The sequence below is a fragment of the Aythya fuligula genome, chromosome 2, assembly GCF_009819795.1.
Source record: "Aythya fuligula isolate bAytFul2 chromosome 2, bAytFul2.pri, whole genome shotgun sequence".
NCBI classification, from domain to species: Eukaryota; Metazoa; Chordata; class Aves; order Anseriformes; family Anatidae; genus Aythya; species Aythya fuligula.
The window spans coordinates 14,495,284-14,511,535 of NC_045560.1; the positions used below are offsets into that span (position 1 = coordinate 14,495,284).

The following is a 16,252-nucleotide window of genomic DNA, read 5'->3' on the forward strand; positions in this document are numbered from 1 at the left end:
AAAAATTCAGGAAGAAGTTAAAACATTACTACTAATGCAATTCAGGAAATAAGGTTTTTAAAATGCCAGTTTTAAGGAGATGCTTCAATTTTTGGTGTCAACATAAGTTTGAAATGTTACTTCTAAATCATAAATGTGTGCTTCTTTCTGAAAATAGGTTTTGGAAGATTTCAAAGTCTTACAGGTTTGGCAGCAGAAATTTAAGAACTTCCAGTCATTCTGGGTTCTGCGATGTTTTCCATTTGTGTAGTTGTGTCTAGCCTGAAACCCAAATTGGATGAGTGACAAAAACGTTACCCTCCTTTAAGCTTGCTTTTTTTGAAATTTTCCCCTAAAAATGTGTTGAGGAACATAAGATGAGATTCATCTTGAGAGTCATTGTGTAGCTGACTGTGGGGGAAATACCTGTTAACTAAAAGCTTACATTTTTTAAATGATGCTTAAAAAAATGAGTAAAATGGATTTTCTGATTTGATTATAAATCAAATTAAATCAAATGAAGGCAAAGCCACTGAATATGGGTTTGATTTCACCATGGTGAAAAAACAAAAATACGTTTGTTTTTATATGAAATTGGAAAGAACAGAATAATGAAACATAACAGGATTGATAAACATTGAGGAACTGTTGCATTCATTCGAGTTACGGTACTTTTAGCTACAATATTTTATGCTTTGAGAGTATGAATGTCCCAACAATCTTTTTGATTGAGTCATCAAGTGGCATGTTAATGTGTTCAAGGAGTTCACTAAATAACTGGTGCTCGATCACCCATCTTCTAAAAGAAGGTGCTGTCATGAACTTATCCGCAAGGTCTGTATCTAATACAGTGAGCATAAAACCAGTATTTCTTTGCTGAAGTGTTAGTGTGATATTAAACTATTGTAAGTTTATATGTGTGATTAACTGAAGTTCATCTTGTTTTGCAGTTTGAATTATTCTACAGTCAACATTTTAGTGGAAGGAAGCTTACTTGGTTACATTATCTTTGTACAGGTAAAAACGAACACTTTGCTGACTTATGCTTTGTACAACTGGCAATTGTTTGTTAAAGGTCAAATGATGGCAAACATTGGAGGTGGAGCATTACACTGCATATTAAGTCAGTTTAATATTTTTGCATCATTAAGTTCTATTTGCTATTTAGTATTTCCAAAATTTGTTTGTAAACCTGCATGTGATTTGTTAAATCCAGGGAAAACTACAGTTGTACCTTAATGTACATTCTTCAGTGCCTTTTTTAATCACTATTCTGTGATTCTGTGTAAGCTATTACTAAGTGAAGCTTGCGTGTTGCACTGAGGGTATTTGGATTTTTTTTTACTACTTTAAATTGTATTGCATTATTCAAATTCAACGCTTTCAGTTTTCTCCTGAAAACACCACTGTTGTGGTATTCATAATTAGAGTTCTTTTTTTGCAAACCATATCCTATGTGCCTAAATTTACAACATCGGTTTTCATGTTCCCATGCCATACTGAGGTCTGAATTGCATGTGTGTAGGAACTGTATGAGTAGCTCTAGCATTTAGGCTTCAGGTGTCTTTTCAGCACGTTAATCAGTTTATAAAATACTACTTGTATCATTACAGGTGAAGTAAAAATGAATTATTTGTGCAAACCGTATGTAGCCATGGTCACAACATACCAAATGGCAGTGTTGCTTGCCTTCAACAACAGTGAAACTGTCAGTTACAAGGAGCTTCAGGACAGTACACAAATGAATGAGAAGGAACTGACAAAAACTATCAAATCCTTACTCGATGTCAAAATGATCAACCATGACTCAGACAAGGTATGCAGTAATGATGCAAGTGTTTCATGTTCTCAGTCTTTTGATTCTACTGTTTGTCGAGGGCTTTTTTAATACAAAACAATCAGCTCTTTTTTTTTTTTTAATATATTATGGGCCTTGTTAGCAATTATAAATATTTATAAGGAAAGAGAGGAAGAAGTAGACCATCTTTGTTCTATATGCCTATAAAAGCAGGGTCTGCAAAAAAGGTAATAATACTAGGACTGTTTATTGTTCCTGTTGAATCCATGTGTCTTTAAACTCACTACTGTTGGATGAAATTCTCTTTAAATACATCACTTTCAAAGTAGTGGGATCATGGGAAGGAGCCTGAGTAGTAAATCAAAGTGTCTTAAAGAGATCCTTAAAATAAATTTGTGGGATTAAGAGACTGAAAGTAACAGCAACCATATAGTTCCTGGCTGACACAGGAGAAGGAGGGAGGACAGAGAGCAAGGAGGGCTTGTGTGAGAGGATTTTTGCTGCATTTTGCCAAACGCTGTCATTCCATGAGTTTCATGGAGTTCTAGTAATATCTGAGCTTTGTTTGTGGTTAAGGTGAAGATTCATACAGGTACTATTACCGACTCTGCCTCACACTTCTGTATGACCTACATCAAATCACTTACCTTTTTTCCCCATGCAGTGAAGGGCACCGAAGTCTGTTACGTAAGTAATGCTACAGAAGTGCCTTTGCATACTGTACAAACTTTAGTATGCACTTCCAGCTAGCCCAGAAAGCCAAAGTTACTCAGACAGTATCAAGCAGAACAAATTGATAAGCTGTTCACTTGGCTTACGAGAAGAAATCCAAAGCTGCTCTGATAGCTGCTTTTTTTTTTAACCAGGAAAATGTTAGAAAATGGAAAGTGAGATCGCAAGGAAGATCTGATGCTTGGCTGAAGCATAGGACATGCTTCCAATATCTAGAAATGAGCTCAGGTTGGAACAGTGGCTGGGAAGATGTCTGTTAAACCATGGGTGAAATATAACACTGGGAGCTATTACAGAAAACAGTGAGATTTTTCATCATCTTAGAAAGTTGCCCATTATTTAAAGGATTTACATTTATTTATGTCTGCCATATAAGGTTTATCTAGTTTCTTTAAGCATTTGTCATTGAAGATTGAATGGTATAGCTTTCCAATCCTTTTACTTTTTAAAGTTTACCACTGCATTTTCTGGTTCTTTAACTTACAGGCTGCTGTATTCAAACATATTTCCTAATTCTGTTTTCTTTGCACTCCATCCAGCAATTTGAAAGCTGATCTGTATGCAGTCTGTCAGCTTACTCATTGGATAAGCCAGTGAAATTCAGTGGCTTAAGCAGTGAAATTAAATATACTGACTTCTCTCTACCTATGTCTGAGCTGCACAGCAAAGTACAATGTATTATATACTGCAGTTTGCTTTTGCTTGTTCCTTTTTTTTTTTAAACAAACTTTTGACAAAATTTTTATTGGTTTTGTTTTGTTTTATACTCAACTAAACAATATATTTATACTCAAATAAACACAACAGTACTAAAGTTTTTAGACATTTTTAAAGCTGTTGATCTTTGCCCTTTCATATTAAATTTTCTATACTGTGACTAGATACTATATTCTAATAGAGAATGTCTGCAGAATATAAAATTAAAAGTAATAGTATTTGGTATATTTTGTAAATAAATATTGACAGTGTTTGCTTAAGAGTTTGCTCAAGTATTTGCACTTGAGGCAACCGTAGTTTGGCAAGATTCCAAAGTCTAAGAAGCCTGGTAACTGTGTTCTGCTGGAAATTGGTAATACTTGTACAGACTCTTGCCTGGAAATTGGAAAGATTGTTCAGGTCATCCTGTTAGTTGAATGCAAAGGTGTTGGGACTGCTGGGAATAGTTACAATTTATTGAAAGAAATGGACTTTGACATATGTAGGGGAAAAAAATTGAGATCCAGATGAGAAAAAAAAAGAGAAATTGCATACAGTTGTGGAACTGTAGAAGTTGCAGTTCATCAACTGTTTCTGATACAACATAAAATGTTTATTTTTTTTCCTTAAGTTCTTTAAGGCAACTTTAGTAATGTTTGTGAAAGTAATAGCTTGCTCTCTTGAGGCTCTGCCATAAATAAATGCAAATCCTACTTTCTTTGCAGGGACAAAAATGTGTTTAAAAGGAGAGTGTTTCCAACTAAGATAAACTGTTGAAGTATTAAACCAGAACTTAAAACAGCTGTTCAATTATTAAAACTGAAATTGCTTTAATTGCTTCTCAGTAAAGAAGTTTTTCTTAATGTTCAGACTAGACATTAGGAAAAACTCCTTTACCAAGATGGTAGGTATATGTTGGAACAGGCTTCCTAGAGACGTGGTTGATGCACTGTGCCTGTCCATGTTTAAGAGGAATTTGGATAACGTTCTTAATGATAGTTTAACTTTGGGTCAGTTCTGAAGTAGTCTGACAGTTGGACTTAATGATCTTTGTAGGCCCCTTCGGACTGGAACTATTCTATTCATAATATTGACTTACTAACAGTACTCATGTGTATCAGAGTTCTTTATAGTGTTTTGTAAAATAGACTGGATTTCTAGGTCAGTTAAACTGTAACTTTAAAAACTAACCTAATTCAGGTGGCTCTTTAGAATTTTCACCTACAAATCCACTGAAATTGTTTGTATGCAAGCCCCTACCTGTGATTTTTTTAAGTAAACTGTTATCCTGGTAAATCCTTGCTGCTTATTCTTTTTTGGTTCCATTTCCGTTTTTTAAAAAGATTCTTTATTGCAGGAAGATGTAGAGGCAGAGTCTACATTTTCATTAAATATGAACTTCAGCAGTAAACGAACAAAATTTAAAATTACTACATCAATGCAGAAAGACACACCACAGGCAAGTATTCTTTGATGTTTGTAGATTGAACAGCTTATGAAGCTTATTTTTCTAAAATTGAATTGATGGTATTAGGTTGGTAAAAGCAGATATAAAGGTCTCTGTAAGATTTACATCACTGAAAACATTGTTTAAGTTTACAGTTTAAGCACTGCAATTTTTTCTGTACTTAAAGTATAGGTAGAAAAAAAAAAAAGGGTTGGGGAATAAGAAGAAAAAATGAACAAGAGCTATTCCTCTTGTACCAAACTGAATTGACGTTCACCTTGTCTTATCTAATGAGACTTTTTTTGTTACTAGTGTTTATAAAAGTAATTTATTCCAGAAACAGCAGAGCCAATGAACTCCGTTTTCATATGGTTTTGCGTCCTTTATCAACTATAATCAACTCAAATTTCAATAATCCAGGTTCCTTCTATATCTCCTAAGACATAGATATATAAACAAGAGGTGTATGTGCTGATAAACTCAGTATCTTATAGTAAATTTTGCCCACTTTTCACCATAGCAAAATCTGATTTGGCTGGCTTCCTCCTACCTACCTGCCGACTTCCATGAAACCTTGTTTTCTTGATTTACAGAAGTGCTTTACATTGATCTTTATCTAGGTTTTTATATTAGTTTTAATACGTTTAATAAAGTACTTTTAATACTTTTAATAAAGTAAAAAGTTTAGATTCAAGGTACATTTATGATGTGTTTATTGATCTTATTATATTTGAAACTTTACCATTCTTCCTTTATCGCAGGAGATGGAACAGACCAGAAGCGCTGTAGATGAAGATAGAAAAATGTATCTTCAAGCTGCTATAGTCCGTATCATGAAAGCACGTAAAGTGTTGCGACATAATGCTCTTATTCAGGAGGTAAGAGAAAAATCCTCTTCTTAAGCATGATTTTGAGGAAAATCTTCAGGATAGCTGGATAAAACATCTGACCACAAAACTCCAATGTCAAAACTAATACTTCAGTGAAATTGATGAGAATTCCAATGGAGTCTACTTTGAACCATAGCACTGGGGCACTTACCTGTGATCACCGAGCCCTGTAAATATGTCTTAGCACTAAAGCATTAAGCGTCTCTGTGCTTGCTCTTTCCAGTTGTCTGGTTCTGTGCCTGCAGATGTTGTGTCCTATAGGAATCGTTGCCAGAGCTGTAGGTTCAGTTGAAGACATTTGAGTATGGATATTCTAGACGTTACATTTCCACAGAAGCACCTAGCCAATTTTGAGCTCTAATTGTAAAGTTGGATTTTGTTCTAATTCATGGCTTATATTTTAAATGTTGTCTGAGTATGTAGACAAGCACCTCTTAATCTTTATTTTTACTAGCAGTACAGTTGTCTAGATTTTTAATATTCTAAAATAATGATCTGTGAACTGTCATGGACTGGCTTAGAAAAAGGTGCTGTTTCTTTCATTTTTCTTCTACTTTTCCATCTGTGATAGTTGCCTGCCTAATTGCATTTCCTATTCCAACCTAACCTTCACTCATACCAGCTAGTCCCTAGTTTTTCTCAACCTTCCAAGTCATTCTTGTGTCTCCCAAGCTTTGCTGAATAACCTCAGAGCAGATTCGTGGGAGAGGAAATAAAGATTCCTGCTTTTCTGGACCATTTTGAATGTGGTGGAGAGGCATTCCATCATTTTGAGGTCTTCTGTATTCTTTATGTCCTGTGGTGAGGGAGAAAACAGTTTACCATAGTTGCCAATTATTTTTTATTATTTTCCTAAGCAAAATAAGCAGCTACAGAGAGCTTATAAGTCAGAGCTTTCATATTGACTAGTAACACGAGACATCTGAAAGGTTTTGAATCTTTAAATAAATAGTGTTTGTACGCAAACTCTCTGAAAGCAAGCTTAATTTAAGAAATCTGATTTCGAACATGTAAAAGATGAGGAAGCATAGGCCTTGATTACTTCTCAAAATCTTCGGTTATTTGCTCTTCTATTACTTAAATTCATGCAATCGTGATGAAATCCTCTAAGATTTCTATGTTAAAACCAGAAAATGGTAGGCAAGCCCTGTTTTATCTTTGAAAATATATTCCCCCATATTCACAACTTTAAAAAGTTTTCAAAGTGTGCTTTACTTGAAACCTGTTTAAATGGTGGAAGAGAGAACAAACTTGAACAGCTTAGAAACAGAAAAACTACTTTTTCCTTTGTCCAGCTCAGGAGGCAGTATCTGACATGTTTATGCTGCATTTTGCTCGTGCAGTACTCTTGCAGAATAGTACAGTCTACTAACATCAGGAGATTTTTCAAGTTTGTCCAGAAAAGTGAGTATCTTGATAACTAGTCAGCTTAAAAAACAGTACAGAATAAAGTTTGTGCTCCATTTATCTATCACCAGCCACATCAATGTGTATTGTTTTTTTTACCCTAGCTTTTAACTAAATTTATGACATATAAATTTATGAAAATCATGTCCTTATTCATTTAGTCTGTAGTTCCCAGTTTTTAATATTTCATGTTCTAACCCTCCCAGAATATAAATAAAAGCTGAAGGCTAGACTTCTAAATAATTCTTATCTATGTTGCAATGTACTGTGGAGACCTGATGTCATCTTAAATGAACAATTGTAGAAGTTCAAGCAGTAACGTGAAGCAGTACAAAAATCCATTAGAGTTAATTTTTCGTGATTTTTAGCTGTTTGAATTTGTGCCAATCTTCATGCTTCCTCAGCTAAACTTTAACTAGGACATATGAGCTAGGTTCTTCAAAATCTGTTAGATATCTACGCTGCAGTCTAGGATACAGATGGACTCTTGGGTACTTCAGAAACTGTTGCCAGACTGTAGAGCAAATTGTGGGGAGACAGGTTTTGAGTATTTAGCACTAAAAATGAAAATTTCATGTTAGGTGGAAATTTTACCTAGTTACATCTGCATTGAGCTCAGTAACTTGTTTTGCTTTATATTAAATGAGTAAGCCCAGATTGCTAGGTGGTTTTGGGTTGAACATGCTCAGCTTTCTCAGCAGACTGACCTGTATTGCAAAAAACAAAACAAAACAAAACAAAACAAACAAAAAAAAAAAACAACAAACCTACTAATACAAAATTCTGTCTTCAGATCTAACTGTCCTGAATAATACATGAAGTATTGGTTATGACAGTGAGTCTGAGTGTAGGGTTGAAATTAGGTGAAATTTGAGCTGATCTAATAGCTTGTTAGCACCAAGTTTCTTCTCATTTGAGCTGCTGTGGAACTTACCAGACCGTTGGCTGCTAGCCCAACAAAACTATCTCTTCTGAGCTTTCTGTTTGTTCTGCTGGGTGATTTTTACCTGGTGAGTTCTGTTGGCTAACAGAGAGCTCCAGCTCCTCACTGGAGCTGGGACAAAGCCAGCCATGAAAAGTTGTAAAGAAAACAGGAAATCCAGCTGAAATAAAAATCACTTTCTTTACAGAACAAACGTGAAACTACAGGCTAAATATATTCTAACACTTGAGTAGTTAGGTCTTTCGTTTCCCTCACTTCCCACTGCCAGGAAGTAGAAAGGAGAAAGTAATAGTAATTTTCTTTTCTATAAGCTGGCTACAAAACTTTAATGTGAAAAACTCTCCAAGTTACATATTCTGTTGCTACACGCCATTTCCTCACTTATCTAGAAGAGAACGCACAGAACTCAAAACTATTAAGAGAGATCTGAAGTTTAGCCAGCAGCTGCTGTTTCTTCTGTAATGCACATATAGATTTGTTTTTATCATAAATATTTTTTTTTATTTTATCTGTTAAAAAGTTCCAGCATAGCCGGATTGAACTTGCCAAATTGTAGGATCTTTAGTGACATAAATAAAGACTCATCTTAATAGTCTCAAATTGTATGGAAAAGGATGTCAGTGCTTCCATTTACCCTGCTTCAGTTGTTCTGGTGCCTTTCAGGGCCAGGTGTGGGCTGGAATTTAGTAGACAAAACACAACAAATCTAGCTCACATCATAATAGGGTGGCAACCGAGACAGCAATGTTGCAGTGTAACTTCACAAAATAAAATAATTTTTTAAAAGTACATGTAAACCTTATTTTGTCTTACAAATTTGATTGCCTAGTGCAATAGAGTCTCTGACGATAGGTTGCATTTTTAATGAATTTAAACTCTTAATAAAGAATAAATAAGCTCTTATTATAAGATCCTAGTCCGACGTTAGGAGAATTTGCTATTTATCTGTATGCATGTCAGTTACTATTTGAAATGTTATAAAGAAAACATAGGATTCACAAAACTTTATTAAATGAAAATGTCTTCTCTATCTGTTCATAATAACAAAGGTGATGATGCATGAGAGGAAAATTGTGTTCAGGTTTAGAAATAGTTCTGAGAAATCTGGTCAAGTGAAATTTAACCATTTATGATTGTATATTGTGAAAATTAAGATTAACATATTTATTGCACTGGCATTTATTGGCATTTATTTTCCCAGTAAGACTTGAAGGCAAGTCCATAAATTCATAAGCCTTTTGGGAGTCCACAAATTAAATATTACAGAACATCACAAGTATATAAATGGAAGTAAAAGATACCTAACCTAGGAAGAGCCAGCATAGATACTGGAAAAGACATAGCTGGTTTTATAATGCTTTCACTTTGCTTAAACTGTACTAACAGTAAGTGAAGAAATGTTAGATCAATTTTAATTTGGATATTTATCCTCACTTGTACCAGAACAAATTAAGCAAGCAAGAGGACTGAAAAAATGTGGTTAATATGCAAACTGAACCAATGAGTTAAGCAGTCTGTTTAAGTCTCTTGACACTACTGTATGGAGATGCTTTGTTTATTGTTATAAATTAACTGTCCTGTATTTATTTAATCTTGTCTTTAAAAGAAATGTAAACTGTTGTTTTTTTGTTTTTTTTTTTTTTCCTTAAAGTGCTTAGTGAGTTTCCTGTTGCATTTATAACTGTTGTAAATGAAAATAACACATGAAACTTGTCTTTCTTTTGCAGGTGATTAGCCAATCAAGAGCTAGGTTTAACCCAAGCATCAGCATGATTAAGAAGTGTATTGAAGTTCTGATAGACAAACAGTACATAGAACGAAGCCAGGCCTCTGCAGACGAATACAGTTATGTAGCATGATGTTGCTATCCTGCAGGTATGATTGTAAGGAGATCATTGCTGTCACTGTTTGGTGTGTTCCTGTGGGAAGAGGCAGGCCTGTGCCTCCATAATTGGTCACTTGGCAGCCCCTGTTTTTCTGCTGTTTACAACATCACCAGTGCCATGTCATGAGCGTCAATGAAAATGCCTATAGATATTTCAAGCTCATGTCATTATGACATTTCTTAAAACTTTACTAAAAGAATGAGTGAAGTATTGCTGAAATGTGGAAATTTGGTTGGGTACCATGCTTTTTTTTTCCCCCCTTCCCTTTCACGTTTGCAGTTGATGTTTTTTAATGTATCTTAAGACAAAGTAAAAAAACAACAAAAAAAAACAACAAAACAACTAAATATTGTAATATGACAGATAACCTAATAATTGTATCTACATTAAAATGTAAAAAAAAAATAAAAAAACGAACATGATACTGCTGCTTGTCAAATAAAAAAATAAAGTTATATGATGTGTCTCTAATTATTGTAAAAATGGATATAGCATTAATCTCTGTAAATAATTTTGAGGCTGGTAAGATTGAAAATAATGTTGTGTTCAGGTTTTGAATAACCTCTGAAGTAGATCTGTTGTAAAGACTGTCATAAGACTTGTATATAAAACTGAGTACCAGGTATGATGTTATGTTTGATATGATTGCAAAAAAAACAAAACACAAAAAAAACACCTCTGTTTAAGTGCATGTCTTGATTTCAGAGAATCACAGAACCATCTAGGTTGGAAGAGACCTCCAAGATCACCGAGTCCAACCTCTGACCTAACACTAACAAGTCCTCCACTAAACCATATCACTGAGCTCTACATTTAAACATCTTTTAAAGACCTCTGGGGATGGTGACTCAACCACTTCCCTGGGCAGCCCACTCCAATGCCTAACAACCCTTTCAGTAAAGAAGTTCTTCATAATATCCAACCTAAACCTCCCCTGGCACAACTTTAGCCCATTTCCCCTTGTCCTGTCACCAGGCACGTGGGAGAATAGACCAACCCCCACCTCACTACAGCGTCCTTTAAGGTACCTGTAGAGTGCGATGCGGTTGCCCCTGAGCCTTCTCTTTTCCAGGCTGAACAAGCCCAGCTCCCTCAGCCGCTCCTCGTAGGACTTGTTCTCCAGGCCCCTCACCAGCTTCGTCGCCCTTCTCTGGACCCGCTCAAGCACCTCGATGTCCTTCTTGTAGCGAGGGGACCAAAACTGAACACAGTACTCGAGGTGCGGCCTCACCAGAGCCGAGTACAGGGGGACGATCACTTCCCTGGCCCTGCTGGTCACTCTGCTTCTTATACAAGCCAGGATGCCGTTGGCCTTCTTGGCCACCTGAGCACACTGCTGGCTCATATTCAGCCGACTATCAACCATCACTCCCAGGTCCTTCTCTGCCTGGCAGCTCTCCAACCACTCTTCTCCCAGCCTGTAGCTCTGCTTGGGGTTATTGCACCCCAGGTGCAGGACCCGGCACTTGGCCTTGTTGAACTTCATGCAGTTGACCTCAGCCCTTTGGTGCAGCCTATCCAGATCCTCCTGCAGAGCCTTCCTACCCTCAAGCAGATCGACACATGCACCTAACTTGGTGTCATCTGCAAACTTACTGGCCCCAGTACCAAGCCCTGGGGGACGCCACTAGTGACTGGCCTCCAACTGGACTTGACTCCATTCACCACGACTCTTTGGGCCCGGCTATCCAGGCAGTTTCTAACCCAACGAAGCCTATGCCAGTCAAAGCCAAGAGCAGCCAGTTTCTTGAGGAGAATGCTGTGGGAAACGGTCTCAAAGGCCTTACTGAAGTCAAGGTAGACCACATCCACAGCCTTTCCCTTTTCTTGAGATTAGACTAACTTCTTCCATTCTTAGTAAGGCCTACTCTGTTTTGTTAATCCCACTCTGTAGGAATATGTTACAAAAGAAAATCAACAGATGTTTGAGGGAATTTAAGTTGCATCATTCACAAAGAGTTAGGAATGGTTGCTGTAAATATTGAAGGTATAGTTCAGTGGCTTGTGAAACCACACTGTTACTGGGAAAGAATATACCAGACTGGTAACTGAAAAGTGTGTTCTTTCTGTAATGTATTGGGTAGAAACACTACATGGGTAGATGCCCATACTTGTTTCCACATAAGCCCGTAATGCATTTTTCTTGTTTTCCCTCCGAACTCTTATGGTTTTACTTATCTTATGTTTTCCCCTGACTCAATCAGGTTTCTGGTTTGAGTGGGACAAGGAGTCTGTGGGCTATTTCGTGTCCTTTGTTATTCATCAGGGATGGCATGGTGACTGCTCACTATCAGACAAAGAAGGTGTAATTTTTAAAAGTGTTAACTGTACCAATGCAAATAATTAAAGTTTAAGATCATTAAGAGCGTGAACATACTGAATGCTTGCTGCAGAAAAAAGCTTCCTCATGGCTATGCTTTCTGTTAGTCATTGATGAGATCTATATTAACTTCAAATGTTCTATTTTTGCTGATTTTTATTCGGGTGTATATTAATATATGTATTATTTGTGATTTAATTTTTTTTTAGTCCTTTTGATATTTCATCATCTGCTAAAAGTCCGCAGAGCAAGAATTAATTTCAAAGGGAAAAAACCTTAGGTGGAAGCTTTTTTTTTGTTTTCTTTCTTTTTCTAGTTCTTCACTGTATGAATGGCTTGGCTTCTCTCTGCCTCTCAGATTGTTCCTGTTTCTTTTTTCTTAAGTAGCCTCACATTCATATGTCCTCTGGAGAGTATATAGTAAACATCCTGTGGCTAACTAGGGAATGCATCATGACATGGTAAGTTTTTCTTATGCGGATTTTGCTGAAGGCAAATAAAGGGCAGTAAACAATGAATGGCACTAAACACTTCTTCCATATTCATGGCACTTAGATACAGATTTTTGAAATTGGATTTGCCTTAAAGAACTGGTTTTTGATCTTTGTAGTGCAGTAGGTCACTATCCAAAGTGGTAGTTCAGAGTTGTATATGGGTGTTGAAAGACAGCAGACATGCTTATCATGTCTTTAAGTGTAGCAAACAGGAGACACGTTAGCATAGATTTTCACAACAGCAACTTTTAATTTATTTCAATGTGAAAAAATCTGTCCCTTATAAAAAGTAATTCATTATTACTTATGGGAAAAAAAAAAAAAAAAAAAAAGAAGAAATATTCTATGACACAATAGAAAAAAATCAAAAAATATTTCTTGAACACTGAATCATCAGATCCCTTCTCTGAAAAACAAACAATGGCACCAAAGCTTCTGAAAGCAAATGTATTTTATCTTGTAATTTGTGATCTGAGTTGACAGATTTTAAGCTTGTTTCTTCATTAAAGGTTTAATAAAAACTGTATTTAAATTGAATTGCAGTGCCAAAATTGTAAGACTTATGTTTGAAAAAGCTCTACCAAACTTATTTTCAAAATCAGTTCATAAACAAAACAGCCACTTCGCTGCTCCAGCCCAAACGTGTAAGGTTTTAGCATTACCTTATCTCTGAATTTTTGCATACCTAAAACATCAAAAGTAGTATTTTGTTTTTTAGATAAGCATGCTGCTGAGTTGAAACTTGTTTAGTGAGTTAAAAACATTCATATATTTCAGCACAATTGGCATCCCCAGACAATGTCTTTCATAATTATACACAAACTCAGTCTTTTCAGTGCCTCTTGGGAAACACAGCCATAGCTGGGAAACGTGTTGAATTCGACTGTATAACTCACACCTTCCCCTTAAGGAAAGAAGTAGTGAAAAACCTCAGCCCTCTGTGGTTGGGTTAGGTTACTGAAGTCATCGTTGGCACACAGTGATGCAGCATATCGTGTAGGGCTGCGGCCTGGCAGCTAAATACGTCTGGAAAGGGTAATTTCATGGGCAATGGGTATTAACACAAGGGCGAGTTATAAGAACAGAAGATGCCTAAAAATGCCATGAATTTTTAACTGACATAGGTGTGGAATTTTTCTTATTTGTTATATGCCTGTTAGCATGTATGACCTGCCAGCTCATTGGGATCCACATAGCTGAGTCTGGAAGCATGATACATTGATATATCTCATGTATTTCTGAGATCAAAATGTGTTTTGCCTATAGTACTGGGCATTATTGATAATTCTTATGCAAACTGAAAATATACTTCTATGAGGTTTAAATTTGTCTCTAGATTGATTGGCTTATTCTAGGAAAGAAAAATGTGTGCCGATATTTCATTGTGTTCATATATACAGTGCTGCTGGAGCATGAAAGGTACTTAGATGGGCATAACAGGAGAAACAGTTTTCAAACCTGATAGTTTTCTTTACTGAACATATACTTTGTAAGAAGTCATTTACTGAGTACATTGCTTTTCCAAATTAGGAGCAGAGCAGAGATCAGTCAATGGAGAAATGCAATTTATAAACTGATATTTTGCAGCTATGCTTCAAAATCCATTTCTTACCCTTAAGAGCAATCCTTACAGCATGGTATTGGTTCATGAGTATCCTGGGGCAAATATGTTAGGACTGTCCGTGCTTTGCAAATGTGATAATTACCTACAGTCAATTAATCTATGGTATAACAACTCATGAAAACACATTCTCCTGAAGCAATTGTCTTTGAACTGAGTATTTGGTTTTATAATTTGGTCTTATAATTAACAAATTGGAAGTTATCCTGCACTTTCAAGCTGATAACAAAACAGAGTTTGTGTGTTGCTAGGCAAAAGAAGAGGAAGCATCAAAACATTGTTTGGGTATAATAATTTTAAAACAGTGCAAGACTTTGCTAAACACAAGTATGTGTTTATGGTTTTAAAGAGGTGAAGAAATATGACAATAGAAGTCAGCAGGCGCATGTAACATAGAGATTCATTTCTTACTGTCTGCTTCATGGAACTCACACTTGCATCAACAGGAAGAAAACAACAGCCAGCTAAAGGAAAGAGGTAGATGAGGAGGCTGTCCAGTTGGACTTGCTTTTTACTATTATCAAGGAAAAACTTTACACTTTAACCACCAGTGAAGTAGAATCTAATGAATTTGCCATATATAAACCCTTTAATGGCCTAGCCAGAAATACCTTCTGGTATTTTACATTCAGGAGGGCTATACTTATCTCTGTGCCCTTCCTTCCACTCCTCCATTGAGATAAATAAAATAATACACTGGTGTTTCCATAAATATTTCTCCCTCTTATCTTCTCTGTTGTATTGTTACGTAGCAGGAGCAGAAAATTGTGTGTTTTGAGACTACAGAAAGTAAAGTAAGATGGATGAAAGGCTGCCTAATGTCTGCATAGCCAAGGGATCAATTCTTTCAGTCTGACTCTTATCCAACCACACTTTTGATGTATTAGTGTTTACAGGAGCAATGGATACATAAGGAGACTTGGACATGTTTTCATCTGAAAGAGGCCTTGTTCTTAGCCCAATCATTGAACAGGTAAACACTGTAATTATAACCTTTAGGTGGAAGCTGGTTGTTCTGATGTGTGTTAAAACTAATTTTTTCAGCAGCTGTGAACAGTGGCACTGTATTCACCAACAATTATTAAAGAGGAGTGATCTGAGGACTGTTTTGAAGTGTGGCAGATTGCTGTTGCCTGTCTTCCAGTGTTAGTTATATCATCTATAACTTCCTAAGTAGGTAGGATAAGAACTCTCAGGTAGTTTTCATATTATGTTTCAGTTTCAGTTGAGTTCATCTGTTTTCCTTTCTTCTTTCCATCCACGAACCTCACCTGTAGCCTCATCTCAAAGCTTCCAGGTGAGGTTCTCTCTCTCCTTGCCCAGGTGGGTGTCTGCTGCCACATGTTTTAGTGTACTGGTAATGATGTACGTAAGCCACAAATGGAAGGGAATAGATGTACACCCACAAAGCATGTGCTGCTTAAAATCTGAGTCATAGCTGTGAATCAGAAACGTGCCCATTGCAGCTGCTGAAAGAGATTTAGAAAGTGTATCATTCCTGTTGAGAACAACGGTAGTCCTAACCTTCCATCTGCATAAAAGCAGACTGTAGCCTTAAAAAATCTTTACCATTAAGAAGACCCCACAAATCCATCCACTTTTGAATAAAGTAATTGAGAAATTACACAAGCTGCTCATTAGCCCGCTTTCCTCAAGACCTTGCTTGTTTTGGATGTCCTCCCTCTTTCAGAGCACTAGGTACTTAATTTAAGAGGTGCGTATTTTAAAATACACATACGTAGTTTGACAGATAGGACAGAGGAGGAGCAGGGCACGTGTCCCTGAGCGAGACTGGTGTTTACTGAAGTGGGCAGGGGCAAGTGGGGACATGAATTCTGGCCCCAAATGACAGAGCCTGGCAGTCAGGGCAAAGAAGTGTGGGCTTTTGCATGTGGACTGACAGACCCTCTTTATTCTTTCCCACACCCAGGCACAACCTTTGAAATGCAGACTTGACAGGCAGAGCTGGAATATCTACTTCCCTTCCTGGGGCAGCTCCTGCGAGCGCGAGTCCTGCCTGCCCCAACAGGCCCAGCTCT

The 16,252-nt window shown here is 36.6% G+C and overlaps 1 protein-coding gene across 4 annotated transcripts in view; it reads left to right on the forward strand.

Annotated features, from left to right (window-relative positions):
- Positions 1–10,070, forward strand: part of CUL2 (cullin 2) — a 47,965-nt gene extending 37,895 nt beyond the window's left edge. For all 4 annotated transcript variants that reach the window (XM_032181900.1, XM_032181899.1, XM_032181897.1 and 1 more), the window contains exons 17-21: positions 930–996; positions 1,593–1,795; positions 4,563–4,664; positions 5,414–5,530; positions 9,620–10,070. In XM_032181900.1, coding sequence (XP_032037791.1) covers positions 930–996; positions 1,593–1,795; positions 4,563–4,664; positions 5,414–5,530; positions 9,620–9,751 — 621 coding nt within the window. In that variant the 3' untranslated portion in view covers positions 9,752–10,070. The remainder of the gene's footprint in view (positions 1–929; positions 997–1,592; positions 1,796–4,562; positions 4,665–5,413; positions 5,531–9,619) is intronic.
- The last annotated feature ends 6,182 nt before the right edge of the window (positions 10,071–16,252 follow it).